This window comes from Gymnogyps californianus, chromosome 17 (genome assembly GCF_018139145.2).
Source record: "Gymnogyps californianus isolate 813 chromosome 17, ASM1813914v2, whole genome shotgun sequence".
Lineage (NCBI taxonomy): Eukaryota > Metazoa > Chordata > Aves > Accipitriformes > Cathartidae > Gymnogyps > Gymnogyps californianus.
In genome coordinates, this window is record NC_059487.1 from 17,093,535 (window position 1) to 17,110,680 (window position 17,146).

Consider the following 17,146-nt stretch of genomic DNA (forward strand, 5'->3'; position numbering starts at 1 on the left):
CCTACAGCACGCAGGAGACGTCTGCCGAGCGCTTCTTCAGCTCCTTCCCGGCTTTGTGGTGGTGGTGGTGGTGGTGCGCGTGGGCTGAGGCCGGCACGGCGGGGTCCGGCAGCGGGGCGCCCCGCAGCTGGGTGTCCTGGGGGTGCCCCACGCCCCCCGCCGCCTCCACCCGCAGGTATGCCTTCACCTTGTGGTGCCGTGCCTTGCCATCGCTGGAGTCGATCACCCGGCACTCGTACGTCCCCTCGTCCTCCGGCTTCACCCGCGACAGCCGCAGCTTGTGGGAGATGTTGCTGCCGACCACCTTCACCACCTGCAGCGGGGCAGACGGGGGGTCAGGTGGCCCCCGGGACCCCCACGGCCCCCAGACACCCGGGTCAGTGCCACCCCCGATCGCATGCCGCCACGCTGCACCCCAGCCACGTGCTGGGGAGGACACGGCGAAGGTGGGCGAAGCCGGGCAGTCGGCACGGGGGGACCCCAGCCCCAGCCCTGGACCACGGGATGATGGAGTCCCTGGCGTGCGCCCGGCCGCGCGGGGCGCGGAGATCGATGCGGAACCACGCCGGCTAATTAGCTTTTCTACCAAATTGATTCGCTCTCAGTATTTATCACCCAATGAAATTTAAGACTTACTCACTAGCCAGAGCTGCGGCTGCTGTTGGGCTGGGTCAATAAATCAGATTTATAACCCGCCCCGAGGCCCCTGGCTCTGTTCCCTATAATCACACTGGATGGCAAAGGCCATTTTTCTACTTGCCGCTGCATTTGTTAGCTGAAGATTTTATGGTGTTTAGAAACGGGGCTGGGAGCCGCAGCCAGAGAGACGCAAACTCCCGGCCCAAAAGCCAAAGGTGGCAGTGCCAAACCGCGGGCGGCAGCGTGGGGACCAGGGCCCCCTCACCGGCCCCTCCGAGGGGCTGAGCCGCCGCAGCCGCAAGGGCAGCCAGCGCCTGCACACACATGCACAGGCACACACGTGCATACGCACACGCATGTACGCACACGTACATGCACGTGCATGCACAATACCAGCACGTGCAAGCACACGTCAGCACACGCGAGCACAGGCGAGCAGCTGCGTCCGGCTGCCCTGCACACCGTGGGCTGCTGAGAGGCGGCTGGTGCCACAGGTCGTGGCTGGGGCCACCCCAAAGGGCGGCTCTGCGGCTGCTCAGAGCCCACGTGCAGCCGTGAGCACCGATCCTGCAGCGCCGGGGATGGGGGTCCGGGGGGGCTGGTCCCGCGGCAGGGCCGTTTCTCCAAGGCAGGCTCCGAGCTGCCCTCGAGACGGGGCAGGGGGCAGCGGGGACTGCGCATGGGGGCTGCGGGGCGGGAGGGAGGCGAGCTGCCGGCCCCGGTGTGAGCGTGCCAGGGCACCGAGGCCATCACGGGAAAGGAGCTTCAAAAAAACCCCTTTGTGCCAGAAGAGCAAGGAGTCACTTAGTGAAATTAATGGCTGGGAAATTTAGAACTAATAAAAGAAAACCCCAATTTGCTGGTGCCGCCGGTGGCCGTGGAGCCGCTGCCCAGCAGGTCACCGAGCCTCAGCCCACAGCTCAGTTATGAGCGGGAGGGATAATTTTATGACCGGTGATAAGACTCACGGCTTCGCAGGCTCGGGCAGGGCAGTGATGGCCCGCGCTGCCCCACAGGAACGGGGGGACAGACCCCCGCACGGGCTGGGACGGACAGACGGCCGCGGCAGTGCCCAGCCCCAGCTCAGCCCTGCAACGTGCCGCTGCTCAGCAGCAAACCAGCGGGTTTAAAGAATTCAAGGGGGAAACAAATAAATCCAGACCCATCGTGTTTGCTACCGCACGGCAAAGGGCGGCGGCAGTTTCCCTCTCCACATCCCTGCAAAGTGCAGTGGCTCCAGGCAGAGCCGGTGCCGGCACCTCCAGCACCAAGTGTGTTTTGGTGGATAAATAATGGCCAAGGGGGTGCCTGACGCCGTGGTTTCTGCGTATGATTTACACCGTCTCGCATTGTTTGACGCTGCCGTTTGTTCTCAGTCAATTGCCTTCATGGCTGTAACATACATTTTATCAGAACCGCTTGTGGTGGTGTCTCGCCCGTGTTCATTTATCTCCTCCATTCCGTAAACATTTAATAATCAAGGACATTTAAAATAACAAAAAAAAAAAAGATTTAGAACTCAAGCCTCTCCCTGCTGGCTTGATCTGGAGGAGACGGCAGAAGCATCACACCCTGAGCACTTCAAAATAAATCCTCGTTACACATGCACACACATCGATTCCATTCCGGCGTGCAATTAACTGCCTAATTATGCTGAAAAATGCAACGGCCGAGCTGAGCGGGAGCGCTGGCCCCGGGATGGCTCCGCAGCCCCGGCACCTGCCTCGGCCCCTCCTGCCGCCCTGGCCGGGCTCCGTGCGGCTGCGCTGGCTGTGCCACGGGACCTGCCTTCCCTGGGCTCTAACACGGCACCAGCTCCTGGCCATGCATCCCTGCCCGGTGCAGGATTTGGCCCCTGGCTGCAAACTGCCTGCAGCCCCTGGTTGTCATCGGGCACCGAGACCCCGACATCCTCACCGAGGGGAGCAAAGCGCGGTGCCCCGGGAGCAGGGCTGGGGTGGGACGGAGGGGGACCGGCAGCCCTCCCGAGCCGTGCAAGCAGTGTTTTGCAAAGCTTCCTGCCAGCTCCGGCTGCCCGCCGTGGGCAGCACCGTCCCCAGGGGCTGGCAGCACCTGGGCTCTGGCTGCTTCGGCAGCAGCCCCAGCGCTTTGCTGCTGGTGGGGTGGCGAGCTGCAGCACCCCGGCGAGGGACGGATCCTGGAGGCACCTGCTGGGGTTTGGACGTGGATTGTGGGCGCATCGCGGTGCCCATCACGGGAACGGTGACAAACGGGGCTGAAACCTCGGGGAGCCAGGATGCGAATAGATCAAAGGGGATACGGTCCCCATGGGGGATTCATTACCGGCAAGATAATCTACAGGCGCTGATCCCCACAGATGGGAGACGAGCGGCGATGCCCTCCATGGTGAAGTTTTCTGGCATTTTACACCTTGGCAACGACTCTCTGTCGTTTCCTGGGGATGGGAGTCGGGCAGAGGGACCGATCCTGGGCCCCGGGGGCACCCGGCCCCAAGGAGCCGTGGGCGCATGGCAAGCCCCGTCCCCACTTGCTCACTCAGCCAGGGAAAAATGGAAGAGCCAGAAGAGGCTGCCAGGGCAGGGGCGATGGTGGGAAGCGCTTTCTGACATTGCTCCGTTCCTGGGGCACCCCCAAACACGGAGCCCCCCGAGGCGGGGAGGGCCAGTGGTGGGGGAGGGGCACGCGCCTGACAGCGGGAGGCCAAGAGCGTTTATTTTATTTAACTGATTAGTGTCTCCTCATTCTGTTCACGTGAGCCTAAATGGCTTTGGGATGCTAATCCGGTGAGTAAATTAGATTATTTTCCCTTAGCATAAACGTGTCCCTCAGATGCCGACAGGAGCCGGACGGGGCTCACGGTCCAGGCTGTGACCCTCAGCACCGGGGGGGAGCGGGGGAGCCATCCCTCGCCCTGGCTGCTGCCAGCGCCGAGCCGGGGCAGATCCAGCCCACCTGCCCCGGTGTCGCCAGCCTGCGACACGGCAGCGCCGGTGGGACCAGCGCACCCCCCCACCTCCCGGGACGCCTCGTCCGGGGTGCTCAGCCTTGCACAGAGACACAAACCCCAGGAGACCCTCCCGCCCCCCCAGCTCCGTGCAACGCTGAGCGCCGGCATTGCAGGGAAATGTTCCAGCCGAGCCCTCGACCGGAGCCCCTGCAAGAACCATTATCCAAACTCACGCTTATTTTTGTCGCATCCTTCCCAGGCTCCTCCTGAGGCGATGCTTTCAGCTGTTGGGAAGAGCGGGATGGGGAGGGAGACCAGAGAGGGAAGAGAAATTGTCAGCTCGGCTGGGAGGAGGCAGGAGCCCACCGGACCCTTGCCCACCCCCGGGATGGCTGCCCCGAGCGAGGAGGAGGAGGAGGAGGGAGAAGAAGGGGGCTGCTCAGCCCCAGCAAACCCAGGCACCCAGGGCAGATGGGAGCCACACGGGGCGGCCGGGAAGGGGAGGGAATGGCAGCACCGGAGCACCATGGCAGTCAGGGGGGACAGGGTGCTCGCCCATGGGTCCCCGCTGCAGCTTGGCTCCATCAGTGGGTGCTCTCTGTGAACCGGGGCTGGGGACGGAGCCCTGCTCACTGCGGCATCACCGCTGTGGCAGTGACCCCTGTCCCCAGCAACCCCGGCCCCTTCACAGCCAGCATCTGCCCCGATTACCACAAATATTCCCGAATCAGCCGGCAAGCTGGGCAGCAGCCTGGGTCCCCTTCGGCAGCCACCGGCAGCGCCGGGGCCGAGGCATCCGGGCTCCCCACTGCACCACGCAGCCCGCTCCCATGCCCGCTCCCCACACCGGGCATCCCCACCGCCCCTCGCCCTGCCACCCCGCAGCCCCCTTGGCCCCCAGCAGTGCTCCCGAGTGGCAGCACCTCCCCAGTGCTTCTCTCAATTTATGGTAATACCAGTAGCAGCTCTGCCAAAGACACAATAATAAAGGCTCATTAAAATACCTAAAGCTGCCTTCCCATTATTTGGCCCTTATCTCTGTGTGAACAGAAAAAGAAATAAAGAGACAGCTGTTTGCAGAGACCGATACGCACGGAAATGGGGAAAACAAGGGAGGGCTGGGGGGGGCGGAGGAGGCCAGGACGGATGCGAGGGGATGAGTTCGTGATGAGATGGGAGAAGGCACAAGCACAAAGACAAAGCCTCTGCCTGCGATCAGTCCCAGGGGATGGGCCACGTGGCCCCTCGGCTAATTGGGAAGGGCGGCCAGCACAGCCCAGCCTCGCCGGCCCCGCGCCCCAGAGCATCCTCGGTGCAGCCGGATGCCGTGCACCCCATGCGTGGTCCTGCACCGCGGGACCCCCAGGCTCCTCTCTGCCCGTGAGCGCGGAGCGGAGGGGGGCGAGACCCTGCTGTTCGCAGGTCCGGTCAGCGCTGGGGATGCTGCTGCAGGACGGGGCCCTCCCTGAGCCCCAACAGCTGCTGCAGGCGAAGCCCCCTGGGCGAGCGCGGGGAAGGGCTCTGCCTCTCGATGCTGCTGCCGGAGGGGGAGGATGAGGGGCATTACCTGGTTGGAAGCCCACGTCTGTTTGTCCGTCCAGTCCTTGTGGTTGCGGACATACCACCACTGTATCTCAAGGGAGTAGGAGGGGGAGCCGCTGCCTCGGAAGGAGCACGCCATCTCCACGTCCTCGCCCGCCTGGGCTGTCATGTCGTGGGGGGTCTCGGTGAAGAGGGCTGCAGGAGACAGAGCGAGGGCTGCGGGCGCCTGCGGGGACGCACCACCATCCCGGCAAGGGACGATGCCGCTGGCCACACGAGCCGGGTCACCAGGAGTGCCCGGACCCTTCCCCGGCACCCTCGGCGGAGGGGACAGGTCCCTGCCGCGCAGGTGGACCCCCGTCCCTGTCCCCGGCTGCCCCTCGCCCACCCCAGTGCCCCCTCCCTGGCCCCAGCAGAGCCGCCCAGCCCCCCCAGCCCCCAGCCCTTGGCAAAGAGCAGCAGGAGGAAAGGGAGGGAGCAGGAGCCTCTGGGCCCCCCCACTCCCACGCCACCCCCCGGGACCTCTGCCCCAGAGCGAGCACGGGACCCCACGTGCCTCCGAGGTGTAATAAATAAATAAAGTATGATCGCATCTCTGCTTAGATCAGAGCATAAATGAAAAACAAATCCTTGTTTAATGCGGCCCCCAAACAGTCTCCCACATGCCATATGGTTTGCTTTCCTCGCTCAAAACAAATATTGTTCGGAGATGTAATTAGAATTCTTTTCATCTCCTCTGGAGAGATTATTGTTCCTCTGTAAAGACAGTCCCAGTGTGCAGGTCACCAGCAAATGTTATTGTCACAATCTGCGGCGGCTTCTCCCTGGCACAGCACGGCATGGGGACGGGGCTGAGCCCCCAACGCCGGCACGGCCGGGCCCGGGGCTGCCAGCCTCCCCGCACTCCCCTGGACGCCGTTTCGGCCACAGAGGCAGACAGGGGCTGCGGGCAGGGGCTGCGGGGCATGGGGGCCACCCGCCCTGTCCCCACTGCCCGAGGAGCATTGCTTCGGGGCTGGCGGCAGCACTGGGATGAACTGGACTCCGCTCCAGTGTGGGGCTGGCCATCCCTGCCCATCCCTGCCCATCCCTGCCTGTCCCTGCCCCGCCATGAGCTGTGGCATGTGGTGCCCAGCCCGGGCGGGTCACAGAGGCCGGATCAGGGTCCCGCTGTAGCTGCACTGGGTGCCCTGTGCCCTCCTGTCTTCATCGGTCAACTTGTGCCGCCGGTGCTGCCGGCTCACAGCCACCGTGCGGGTCCCTCCGGTGCCACCAGAGCCCCGCCGGGACATGCACCCCGTTGGGAGCAGCACACAGCTCCCCAGGGCTTCTCACCAAGCCCTGATCCCCTCTGAAAACGAATTATTATCAGCCCAGACGGAAAAGTTAATACCTTTAATATCTCCCCGTCCCTCCGGACGCATGGAAATCCCATATACTTATCGCTTTCCTTTAATCCATCTTAGCAGGGGAACTGAGAGAAATACCCAGCGTAAGGGTTTAACAAGCCCGGGTTTCCCGGCAGCGTTCCCAGCACGGCTCCTGCACACCCGCTCGCCCGGGACCCCGGTGCCGGCAGCCGCATGGGCTCTGTGCCGGAGAACAGAGGGAATCCCGGGCCAGGGAACAGCTCCGGTGGTCGAGGGTTGCGGGAAAAGCAGGAGAGTCCGGCACTGCCCGGCACCGGCTGCTCCTCAGCACGTGGCAAAGGGCTCATCCATGCTCCTGCCGCAGCAGTGCCGGGGCTGTTATGTCCAGCCATTAACTAACACTCGCCCACCCATTCCCCGCCTGTGGCCCGGGATCGGGCTTTTGCTCCACAGGATTCCTGATGGCAGGAGCGATGGCCGAAGGCAGAGGGTCCCGGCAGAGCCTGCGCCAGCCCCCTGGGACCCCGCGGTCCTGGCCGGGCGTGCAGATCAGAGGCGAGGGCGACGGCCTGAGGGCTCCAGCCGTGTCCAAATTACTCTGAACACAATTAAAATCCGCTCCCACAGACGGGAATTTGGCAGATGAGCGGAGAAAAGGCTTGATTGAATCAAGCGCCTTCTTTCTTTCAGATTTTAATTGGGAAGCGTATGTATTAATTAACCCCAGGGCTCGGCTGCCTCAAAGAGCATCCAAAGGAGGGCAGGTCCTGCTGATGGACCTGCCGGCCCCGCGGCAGCCCCTGCCCTGGGAGCCCCCTCCCACAGCATCCCTGGGGACCGCAGAGCCCACTGCTGTCTCCAGGGCCCCGACCCCCTCCCCACGCCCGGCCCTTCCCCACCTCCCCAGCGCAGCAGTTGTGAGTGACAAGCTGGGAACGCCTAACAGACAGTCCATAAACCATCCCGTGAAAGAGACGGACGGACAGACAATAAGGTCTGACAGCAGGAGGGAAGGTAAGGCCGGTCCCTCCCTCCCTGCACATCCCGGCCCTTCGTCCCCCTCTTCTGCCTCACTGCCCGCCCCCTCCATCCCAGCTTCCCACCCCATGGTCCCTCTGCGGGGAGGGGGCTCCAGGACCCCACAGCCAAGGGATGCCTGTGCAGCTCATGTCCACGGGGTGCTGGGCTCTGCTGGCCCCCCCGGCCCCAGCAGTCACCCCAGGACACCCCAGACAAGGGGCAGCCGGGCCACCGCCAGCACAGTCCCCAGCCCCAGAATCGCGGCAGGACAGTCCCGCGTGGCACCACGAGAGCAGAACGTGGTTGATGGCGCAGGAGAGGTGCCAGGAGAGCAGGCTGAGCCCCACGGCAGCCAGAAACACCAGCAGGGACAGGGACGGCACGGCAGAGGGATGTGAGATGAGAGACGATGGACAGACAGAGAGCCAATCTGGGTGATGGGTCAGTGAGAGGAGGCAGATACCACGGGGACGGTTCATCTCTCCGGCCTCTGCCAAAAAATGTGGCGGGCTCCGATGGAGGGGGATGGCAGCAAAGCCCTTTCGCCACGAGAGCTGCCCGGGAGAGCCGAGGCTGGGCCATCGGGGACAGGGTGCCTTGGTGAGGCGAGGAGGAGGCAGAGGCATCTGAGGGCTCGGTGTCTGCAGGAACAAGTGACCAGTGTCATCAAGCCACCCCTTTTCTGGGGGCAGACGTCTCTTGGTCTATGGGTCCGCGCTTACCTGCGCAGCCTTGGCGCAGGACGGGGCGGGTGGTCGGTGCCGGGGGCCGTGCAGCCAGCCCCCACGTGGGAATCTGAGAGCTCAAGTGTTTGCAGAGCTGCTGAACTCCAGCACGAGCATTTAACTGTGCTTTTGCAGGGTGTGCTAAAAACCACCCTCGCGCTGAGCTGACACGCAGCTCCTTGGCCAGCTCAGCCACGGCTCAGCCCCGCACAGGCTGCAGCCGGAGCTCCGGCACAGCCACGTCTGCCGGGCACCCTCCCTCCCGCACCACCGGTCTGTGACCGGGCGCCCGAGCAGCGGCCAGACCGACCCCCCGCCCCGAGCGGTGGCAGACGCCGAAGCAAAGGGCAGGAGCACCAGACCCGCAGCCGCTGGCGAAGGTAACACAAAGAATTGCTTGAATCAGGGCTGTGGCCTCTGGAAGTGATGGGCAGTTTGGGGACCCTCTGGAGGCCCCTCAGAAGGGGGCCGTGGTGGTGGGGGGGTGGAAGGCCAGTGTGTGTCCACAGAGCCCCCTTGACCCCCAGCCCGCTGCCGCCGTGGGGCAACCGGAGGGGCCACCTTTGGGGAGGGACGGAGGGGCCAGTCCCCATCCCTCCAGCGGCACCACGCGCCCTCCCCGATGGGCACCGTGGACCCCGGCCGCCTGGACAGAGCCGACGTGGTGGGGACCGGCCTCAACGCACCCCCCAGCCCCAGCCCTGCCGCTCTGCAGGGACCCGGGTAGAGGAGATCCGGGTCCCCCCCGGCAGCCCCCAGCCGTGAGCAGCCCCACGGCCGGGCACGGACCCTGCACCGGGGCAGCCAAGCTGCCCGGACCCCGCTCCCACCGACACCGCTGCAGGGACAGGGGAGAGCTGAGCTGCCAGAGCCGACCAGCACGCCGGACCCCTGCCCACCCCAGCCCCCCCCATACCCAGCACCATCCCTCTCCCCGCCGCTGACATTGGTGCCGTGTCCTCGCAGTGGAAGGGAGGGGGCCGGCGACAGGCTGGCTGCTCCGCGTGCTTTATGGCCTGCTACCTGTCATAAACTGAGCAAATCAGGATCAATAAATCTTCCAGGAAACAAAAATCAGGGGAAATAAAATGAACTCAATGGGGAAACACAGATAAACGGAATTGAAAACGCCTGCTGGGACAGCTTGGTGCTCTCATAAACTGGAGATATACAGGCTGCCGCGCTCCCTCCCCACGGCGGGCAGGATTCATTACCACGGCCCCCGCTCGGCACGGGCAGGAGGGCTGCCGGCAGCGAGCGGGCAGCGGGGAAGGGGTGGCCCCCACCCACCCCATGCCAGGGGCAAGGCCAGGTTGTGCATCGCCCTGGGCACCTGGAAATGCCCCGCCAGACCCCGGCCCCATCCCTCGGCCCCGTCCCCCAGCAGCCCCTGCCCTGTGCAGCACGTGAGGCCACACAGCCCCCGGGAGCCTGGCCAGGACCCTGCCTGCTGCCCACTGCCTGCTGCCCGCAGTTTTGGTGGAGCCCTGCAAGGAGCCGCGCTGGCTTTCCTGGTCCCCCCACCACAGCCCACACAAGGCACCAACCGCTGGCTGCTGGGATGGCCACGGCTTAAACAGGGATGTAGGCATGCACTCAGGTTAATGTTTCTGTCAACATGTATTGGAGGGCGATTAAATACGTATTGGACATTTGCAAATGCATGTTAATCACCCAGTTAGCGCTCATGCTTGCTCTGTGAGGTATTTACCCCACTGAATCATTACAGCACTGGTCAATCGGGCGCTTCTTCCTCTGCCTAAACAAGCAGGAGCCCCTCACCAGAGCTGCAGCCGGGCCAGAGGGACGGCACGTGCCGGGCGAGCGGCGGTGGTGGGGGCTGGCTCCGTCCTGCGCCAGGCAGGGACAGGGGAGGAGGAGGCCCCCGGGCAGGCGGTGCAGGACCGTGCCGCTGGAGCAGCGCCTGCCGCCCCTCGTCCCTCCCTCCGGCTGCGGCTGTTATGCTGTGGGCTGCGATCAAGTGTGGCTTATTCTTCCCTTCACAAAGCTCCCAGTCATAATTCATGGTTTATTATGGTTCGGTGAGTCAAGACACTCAAGGACTAATTGCCGGCTCAGCCTCATGCTCCCGTCATCCGCTCCCTCGGCGGCCCCCTCCCTGCGCCCCGGCAGCAGGAGTGTGCCATGAGACACGGCGGGAAGGGAACCGGCTCTGGACGTGGCCACTGCAGCCCCGGGTCCGTGCTGGGGCGAGGGGCATCCCAACCCTGGCAAAAGGCATGCCCCCGGCAGCTCCGACAGAGCCTGGCCCCAAGCGCTGTCAGCAGCCGCGTCCCACCAACGACTCAGCCCCCCAGGCTGCGTCCAGGCGAGCTGGTCCCCACCGGCACCCAGACCTGCCGAGGGTACCGGCAGGTCGGTGCTGCCATCACCACCCACCTGCCCTGGGGGCTGCACCGCGCTCACACCGGCTCCCCACCACCGGCAGCTCCCAGCACAGACACCGCCAGGGCCCCCCTGCCACCACGAGGCAAAATGAGAGGCAGGAGACGGCGCTGCCAGGAGAGCCGAGCCGCTCCCTCCCTGCCGGCTGCGGAGCCTGTGTGTGGAGATCCCCCAGAGAGGACCCTGCAGAGCCGCCGAGACAGCCGTCCCCCCCGCCGTCTCCCCCATCCCCGCCGTCCCCATGCTCTCCAGCTCGGCGCCAGGGCTGTCGGCAGCGCTCAGCCCTCCCCGGGGACGGCTGCCGAGGGCCTGCTCCTGCTCCTGCCCGCTGGTGAGTCCACGCAAACCCTGCCCTGCGTCCCTGGTGCGGGGCTGGCTCCCGACCCGCTGGGTTTGCGCCGCCCTGCATGCCTGCACCGCTGCAGGAAAAGCAAACGCGTCTGACAGCAACTGCAGCCGACGGCGCCTTCCCCTCCCCAGGCACCCGTGTCCCCCCCGGCTGGTGGAGAGGGACAGCCTCGGCTGCAGAGCCACCCGTGTCCAGCCAGCAGCAAAGGCACCTGAGGTGCATCCCGGCACATGCACTGGGCAGTAACCCGGGGAGGGATGGACCCCCCTCGGTGCCACGGGGCCCCTCTACCCCTTGGCACGGGCTGCCCGTGCAGGAGTCGCCCCGGGAGATCAGAGGGCACAGGAGGCATCCGCCTGGATGGATCCAGGAGCAAAAGCCCAGGTACTGCTCCAGTGCACTGGCTGTGCCGGGCCCACGCTGTCCCCGCAGCAGGGACACGAGGGTTGCTGGTGTCTGCTATGCAGGTTGGGCTAAAACCTCCCTCCTCTTCCCATCTGTCCATTAACATCTGTGAATGCATCTCCTCCTGACAAGCCTGCAAGCAGGCATGCTGACCCCGGGTCACCAAAAACACATCACGGCCACAAACCGGTGCATAAACACAGCGGCACGACAGCCAGCATCACCGGCGAGAGCAGGGCAAGCAGCTCCGACTCTGGCAGCTGTGCCAAGGCAAAGGGCTTCAGCGGCGAGCAGCCGGCAGGGACGGGATGAGGGCCGGGGCTGGAGCCCGGGTCGGATCCAGCCACAGACCCGCTCGGGCAGCTCCCAGCTGTGCTGGCGGGTGCCGGCCCGGTGAGCCCCCGGCCAGTGCCGAGCCGCTCGCAGCCTGGCCCCAGTGCCGCGGGAGCACTGCTCTCTGGCAATCCTGCAATTGCCCTTTCCAAGAGAAGCGTCAGGCTGGAGCACCGCGAACGCCAGCCGGGGATGGGAGGGCTGCCGCCGGCACGCTGGGGACGGGAGTGCCATTTCTCTGCCCCTATTTACTGTCATATTAGCAGCAGAATTAGCTCAAATTTGCAGCGTAAATTACAAACAAAAAAAATCCAGCTAATTCAGTGATTGTGATCAGGCCCGAGCTCACCTTGCCGGGGGAGCTGCAATTAACCTTGAAACCTGCGAGTATTTCTAACAGTGAACCATTACGGCTGGGCTGCCCCCCAGCTCCTGCCCGCCCAGCAGCCTCCCCGCCGCCCAGGTTTTATCACCACGGCAGAAGAGACGCCAGCGGTGAGAATCCTCCCCCAGCCTGGCGCTGGCTACGAGGAGCTTTCCCCAGGCCAGGGGACTCGCTGCTCCCAGCTGGCTCCCGGGGAGTCGTGGTTCTCAGACAATTCCCTCCTGAGGGGAACGGGGAAGAGCACTTATTTGATAGTATAAATAGCAAAAGCCTAAAATGGCCTGTTACAACAGCTCCCGGTGGGACCCCCGGCAGCACTGTGCAGCCGTCCTTCAGCCACCACTCACTTTGGTGCTGGTCTCTGGCAGGGGAGGATTCCCAGCAGGCAGGGCACCTGGCAGCAGGCAGGAACTGGGATGGGGCAGACAGGAGCTCTGCTCCGCTGGAGATCTGCCCCCCTGGTCTCACGCCCAGCACCCAAAACATGAGCCATTGGCACTGGCAGCTGCTGCAGAGAGAGCTGCCTGCGCCGTGCACGGTGATGGTAACCATCCCACAGAGCCGGCAGCACCCGGTGCTCACAGGCACAGCACCCTCCTGCCCGCTCTGCCCGCTCCATGACCGGTGGGCTCATCCTGGTCCAGCTCCACGCAGAGCACACGGTGCAAGGCATCAATGCATCCAGCACGGCCGAGCCCAGCCAACGGCTCTGGTGCCCGGCCGCGCACCCACCGCAGCCGGAGCCGCAGGGAGGGGGCAGCCAGGTGAGAGATGAACCCACAGCCAGGGGAAACGGCCACGGAGAAGAGGAGCCCAGACAGAGCCAGAGCCATCAGCAGATGGGGCGAGGAAGGGCTGTCTGTCCTGAGGTGCACGAGTCCTTCTCGCACTGTGAACCAAAATCCCACAGGAACTGCAAAGGGGAGAGCACCCACCTGGGTCCCCGCCTGGGCACCCGCCCGGCCCGGCCCCCGGAGCAGCACCCACCGAAGGGGGGAGCGAAGCGGAGCCTCCAGCTCCCCGGCCCCCTCCGGGTCCTCGCTCCCCGCCCCGGCACCACCGCGCTGCCCACGGCTCCCGGGCCGCGCGCAGCCGCACCGGCTGTTTGTTTGATTTGCTGCCTCGCTCACAGGGAACGTTATGATTAAAATTAGCTGTCACTGTCCTAACGTAATAATTCCCAGTGTCTGGCCCATCGTCTGTCAGCTTCTTCAAGGGAAAGGAAAGCACAGACATTTGATGAGGAGAGGTGTCAGAAGTAATTGCGTTGAATGACTGCACGCACAGCAGCAGGAAAAACACATCGGGTGGAGAATTCCCATCAGGAAGCATGAAAAAATCCGGCAGAATGCAAAGTGTTTATGAAAGTAATTGATAGAATAATCATCGGGGTGTGTGAGAAAGGAGAAGGGCAGCACCCCGGGGAGCCGGGGCACCGCTCCCTCCAGCCTTCAGCCCTTCAACGGCAGCTTTATTGACGGTAAGACACTTAACGCTTGCAAATGGTGCAAGGAAGGAGCCAGGCTTCTCCTCGGGAATGCAAGCTGCTCACCGAACGGCTCTCCCTGCCCGGCTCCGGGAGCCGGCAGGCTGGGAAGGCGGCTGGAGCTTCCCATCTAGCGCCGGTTTGAAAGCCGATGGCACCAGCCCAGCCTGCACAGGCTGTCTGCAATGGGGGGCATGAATAATTGAAGGCGCCAGCCTGAGGAGAGGAGAGAGGAGGGGAGAGGCAGCGCTGTGGGGAGGGGAAGGATGGCGGGGAGGGATCCTGCGGCTCAGGCGCTCTCCCGGGGGCAGCGGGGCAGATGGAGCTGATCCTCGCTCCATCCTCGCTCCATCCTCGCTCGAGGCAGAGCCTTTGCTGTGGGGGCAGGGGAAGGACTTCGACTGAGACTTTTTCCCTCCCCGAGCAGCCCTGGCTGCCATGCGAGCGGAGGCGCATTGCTCACGCCTGCAGGGCAGCAGGGTGGGGGAGCCAACCTCACCCCGAGAGGTGGTCGCGGGCCACCCGCCGACGCCTGCGGAGCGCACGCGCTGCTCCCGTTCAACTCCCTCGCTGCATCCGCTGTGGACAAGTTAAAGATAACAGTGAACGCGCTCCTGGGCTGTGCCGGACCCTCGCGGCACGGCAGAGGCTCCTCCAGGCCGCCTGCACCGGGCAGAGATGGCGGCGAGCTCCGGACGCTGCCTGCTGCGGGCAGAGCCTGGCAGAACCTGCCCGTCCCCACTGGCCATGGCCGAATCCATCCCGTCAGCCTCGGCCCCTCTCCTGCTCTGAGCCCCTGGCCCGCCGGGCTCTCGTGGTGCGGAGGGAAAGCTGTGCCAGCGAGTAATGAAATGATCAATCTCCGATCTGCTAAACAGCAATTTATACAGGTTTTCAGCACACACAGTTTTTATCAAATTGGTATTCACCTACTGAACACAAATGGCTTATTATACATGACCCACTTATTCACTGCTTTTCAGTATCGTTAATAAAGGTTTCTGTTGTGATTAAGTGAGTTGCTGCAGAACTGCTCATAGTAGCAAGCTGTAATGTGGCTCCGAAGTGCACTCGCCCTCCCAGAATATTTCTTCTCCTTCGTTCCCTGCTCCCTCACAGCGACCATTTCACTATTTATTTGCCTATTGCTGAATTTCTGAGGGGAGCAGCGGCGGCTAATGGAGGCTCTTCGCCCACATCTCCTTCCGGCACGCCAGGCTGGCAGGTCCGGAAACCCTCCTGCCTTTATCCCCCCAACGCAAAGGCCGATCATCCCTTCCCCGTGCAGGCAGGTACCCGCCGGCCCACGCACCGCATCGCGGCAGGACACCGCACACCTCCCCGGCCCCAGCACGGCCCTGAGGCTTCCCGTGCCTGGAGGCTCCTCGGGGCAGAGAGCAGCTCCCCTCCGCATGCCAGGAGCTCCGGAGCCGCGTGAGGGGGACGGCTGCGATCCGGGCACCGGGCACCCAGCGCGCACCCCACCGTCACTCCTCGGGCTCGGATTTAAACCCACCCGTGTCACCCCGCAGAGAGCAAGGAGGGTCTCGGCGCTCTCCTCCGAGGGGGCTCTGTCTCCCGTCGCCTGCTCGGCACCCCGCGGGCAGGAACTGCCCCCCACGCTCGGACAGACTTTTTTGCAGGGGGTTGCAGAGAGAGGTTCCCCTTTCCCAGCCCCCGGCTGGACCCTGGCCCGGCTTGGCGGCACCGCCGACCCACCGCACACCAGAGCCGGCGGAGGAGCCACGGCAGGCGGGGAACGGGAGACGGGAGAGGAGCCTCGCTGCACCGGCTGCGAGAGTCGCTCCCGCTGGCAGTGGTGTGTGGCAGCGCACAAGGATGCGCGGCGGCGTGCCCGGGGATGCACGCTTACATGGTGGCGTGCACGGGGATGCACACTTGCACGGGGATGCACCGTGCAAAGCCCCCCCACCCCCACGGGCTCGGCGGAGGCAGAGGCCGACCCCCGGGCCCCAGGGACGGGAGCGGCGGAGCCCAGCCCCGGCTCGGCCGGGCCGCCCCCCCTCCCCGCTCCCCGCTGCCGCCGGCGCGACGGACCGCGTCGCGGTGCTGCCCGCGGCGGCGGAGCCCAGCGCCGCCGCGGGCACCGGGACCCCCCCCGCCACCCGTCCCGCTGCCCGGGCAGGGGCCGCCCCGATCCGCCGCCAGCCCCGCGCGGCCGAGACCGCCGGGGACCGGCACCCGCGGGGGACCGGCAGCGCCGTGGACCGGCACCCGCGGGGGACCGAGCCCCGAGAGCGCTCCCAGCGCAGCCGCCCCCCCCCCCCCCCCCCGGCCCCGGGCAGCCGCCGCCGGAGCCCCGCATCCCGCGCCGCCGCCCCGGCCGCCGCCCGCCCCGCTGCCCGCGCTCACCGCTGCCCGCCGCCGGGGCGTCCCACGGGGGGTGCCGGGAGGCGGCGCCGAGCTGCAGGTAGAGCCCCAGGTAGTGGAAAATCCCCAGGGCCAGGGCCAGGGCGCCCATCTTGCCGCGGGCGCGGGCGCGTCCGTCCCGGGGGGGGCGGCGGCGCCGCCGGGCCGAGCCCTGTCCCCGGGGCTGCGCCGCGGTCCCGGCGCCGCCGCGCTGCGGAGCTCTTCCCTCGCGCGGAGGGCGCCGCGCGCCGAGGCGGTGCCGCGGCTCGCCCGGAGCCTCCCCCGCCCGGCGGAGGGATCCCGGCCCCGCGCACACCCCCAAAGTTTTTCCCACGGTTCATTCTTAAACTGCGCGGGGCGGGGCCGCGCCCGCCGCGCCCACGCGGGGACCCACGTACCGCACCACCGGGATCCCCCCCCGGTACCGCCGCGCCCACGCGGGGACCCACGCACCGCACCGCCGGGACCCCCCCGGTACGGCCGTGCCCACGCAGGGACCCACGCACCTCACCACCGGGACCCCCCGGTACCGCCGCGCCCACGCGGGGCCCCACGCACCGCCCTGCCGGGACCCCCCGGTACCGCCGTGCCCACGCGGGGACCCACGCACCGCACCGCCGGGACCCCCCCCGGTACCGCCGCGCCCACGCGGGGCCCCACGCAGGGAAGGGTGTCCCCGCCGGGATCCCGGCCGGCCCTGGCCCCCGCTCCCCGCGGGGCGAGACCCCCGGGCGCCGCCGGTGCCGGCCTCAGCACCCGGGACAGCGCCCGCCGCCGCGCACGGTTCCGCCCGGCCCGGCCCGAGCGGCTGCGGGGAGCGGTGCCGGGGGTGCCGGGGGTGCCCGGGGTGCCGGGCCTGGGGGTGCCCGGGGGTGCCCGGCCCGGAGCAGCTCCCGCCACTCCCCCCTCCCCGTTTCACCCCCCCGGCGGCGCGGGAAGCGAGGCCGTGGATGCACCTCGCCCCTCCCGCCAGGGAAAATAAACGGTGGATAAGATGACCGGGTAATTCGGGGCCTTACTGGGGCTCCTGCAGCCTCGGCCGGCTCCCCCCGGGGCTCCTGCTGCAGCCCGGGGAGGGGGGCAGGAGCTGGGGCCCCCCCGTACAGACGAGGGACCTGGCGTGTCTGGGGGTGGTTTGCTCCTGGTTTCTAAGCGTTCAGGGAAGAGCAAGGGCGCAATCCCCCGTG

At 66.1% G+C, this 17,146-nt stretch overlaps 1 protein-coding gene across 1 annotated transcript; it reads right to left on the minus strand.

Annotated features, from left to right (window-relative positions):
- Position 1: 1 nt before the first annotated feature.
- VSTM2L (V-set and transmembrane domain containing 2 like) lies at positions 2–16,071 on the minus strand. Its single transcript, XM_050907567.1, has 4 exons — positions 15,963–16,071; positions 5,136–5,305; positions 3,802–3,852; positions 2–313 (listed from the first exon to the last, which is right to left on the minus strand). Exons 1-4 carry the CDS (start codon positions 16,069–16,071, stop codon positions 2–4), a joined length of 642 nt encoding a protein of 213 aa, XP_050763524.1.
- Between the last annotated feature and the right edge of the window lie 1,075 nt (positions 16,072–17,146).